The sequence below is a fragment of the Nanorana parkeri genome, unplaced genomic scaffold, assembly GCF_000935625.1.
Source record: "Nanorana parkeri isolate BGI_ZX_2015 unplaced genomic scaffold, ASM93562v1 scaffold4298, whole genome shotgun sequence".
Taxonomy (NCBI): Eukaryota; Metazoa; Chordata; class Amphibia; order Anura; family Dicroglossidae; genus Nanorana; species Nanorana parkeri.
Window position 1 is genome coordinate 2,500 of NW_017310561.1, and position 895 is coordinate 3,394.

At 61.6% G+C, this 895-nt stretch overlaps 1 protein-coding gene across 1 annotated transcript in view; it reads left to right on the forward strand.

Moving 5' to 3' along the window:
• SLC38A7 (solute carrier family 38 member 7) overlaps window positions 1-895 on the forward strand; it is a 4,636-nt gene that overhangs the window by 293 nt on the left and 3,448 nt on the right. The window contains exons 2-3 of the mRNA XM_018575628.1: window positions 295-563; window positions 679-885. Of these exons, the coding sequence (XP_018431130.1) occupies window positions 333-563; window positions 679-885 (438 nt within the window). The 5' untranslated portion in view covers window positions 295-332. The remainder of the gene's footprint in view (window positions 1-294; window positions 564-678; window positions 886-895) is intronic.

Here is an 895-nt window from a genome sequence, read left to right on the forward strand (position 1 = left end):
TTCCACCCTATTTGCCCCTCCTCGATGCCTCTCTGGGTGCCCAGAAGTTGGGGTTTCCTCTTCCTGTGAGCATTGAGCATCTTCCCCTCCGGCCCCCCCCAGTTGTGGGCGTGTGGCCCCTGAACCCGTTTTGCTGATGTGAGTGGAATTTGGGTCAGAGTCCCTCTAGAAGAGGAAGTGACGACTCGCAGAGTGCCGGCTCAGCAGCTTTTGGTCAGGGAGGGGTTACTTTGTGCTCTGGTCATGTGACTCTGCCCTTGTCATGTGACTCATGTGCTTGCTGTTCCCATACAGCGGACACACACGGATGCCGGCACCTTCTCCCGAGCACAATGTCCCTGGGGAATGTGGCCATCAATGACGACTACTCGTGGGACGCCGGGGAGCGCGCCCGCCTCCTGCAGAGCCCCATCGTCTCGGAGACCCGGCGCCTGCCCGGGGGGACGTCCGCCATCGGAGCCGTCTTCATCGTGGTGAACGCAGCCCTGGGGGCCGGTCTGCTGAATTTTCCGGCAGCCTTTAGCGCAGCGGGAGGAGTCACGGCCGGGATAGTGCTGCAGCTGGTAAGTGGAACACCTCATTGCCGCGCTGCGCCCGCCCGCCATATCGGCGCCGATTTTTATGTCGCGTCGTTACACTTTGTACTCCGTGACGGCGTGTGTCGTGTCTCCCCTGCAGGTGTTATTGCTCTTCATCATCAGCGGCCTGGTGATCCTGGCGCACTGCGCGGACGCCTGCAGCGAGCGGACGTATCAGGAGGTTGTACGCGGGATCTGCGGCCGGCTCACTGGGGTGCTGTGCGAGATCCTCATCGCCGTTTACACCTTCGGGACGTGCATCGCCTTCTTCATCATTATCGGGGACCAACTCGACAAACGTGAGTCCCCCCCCCCCG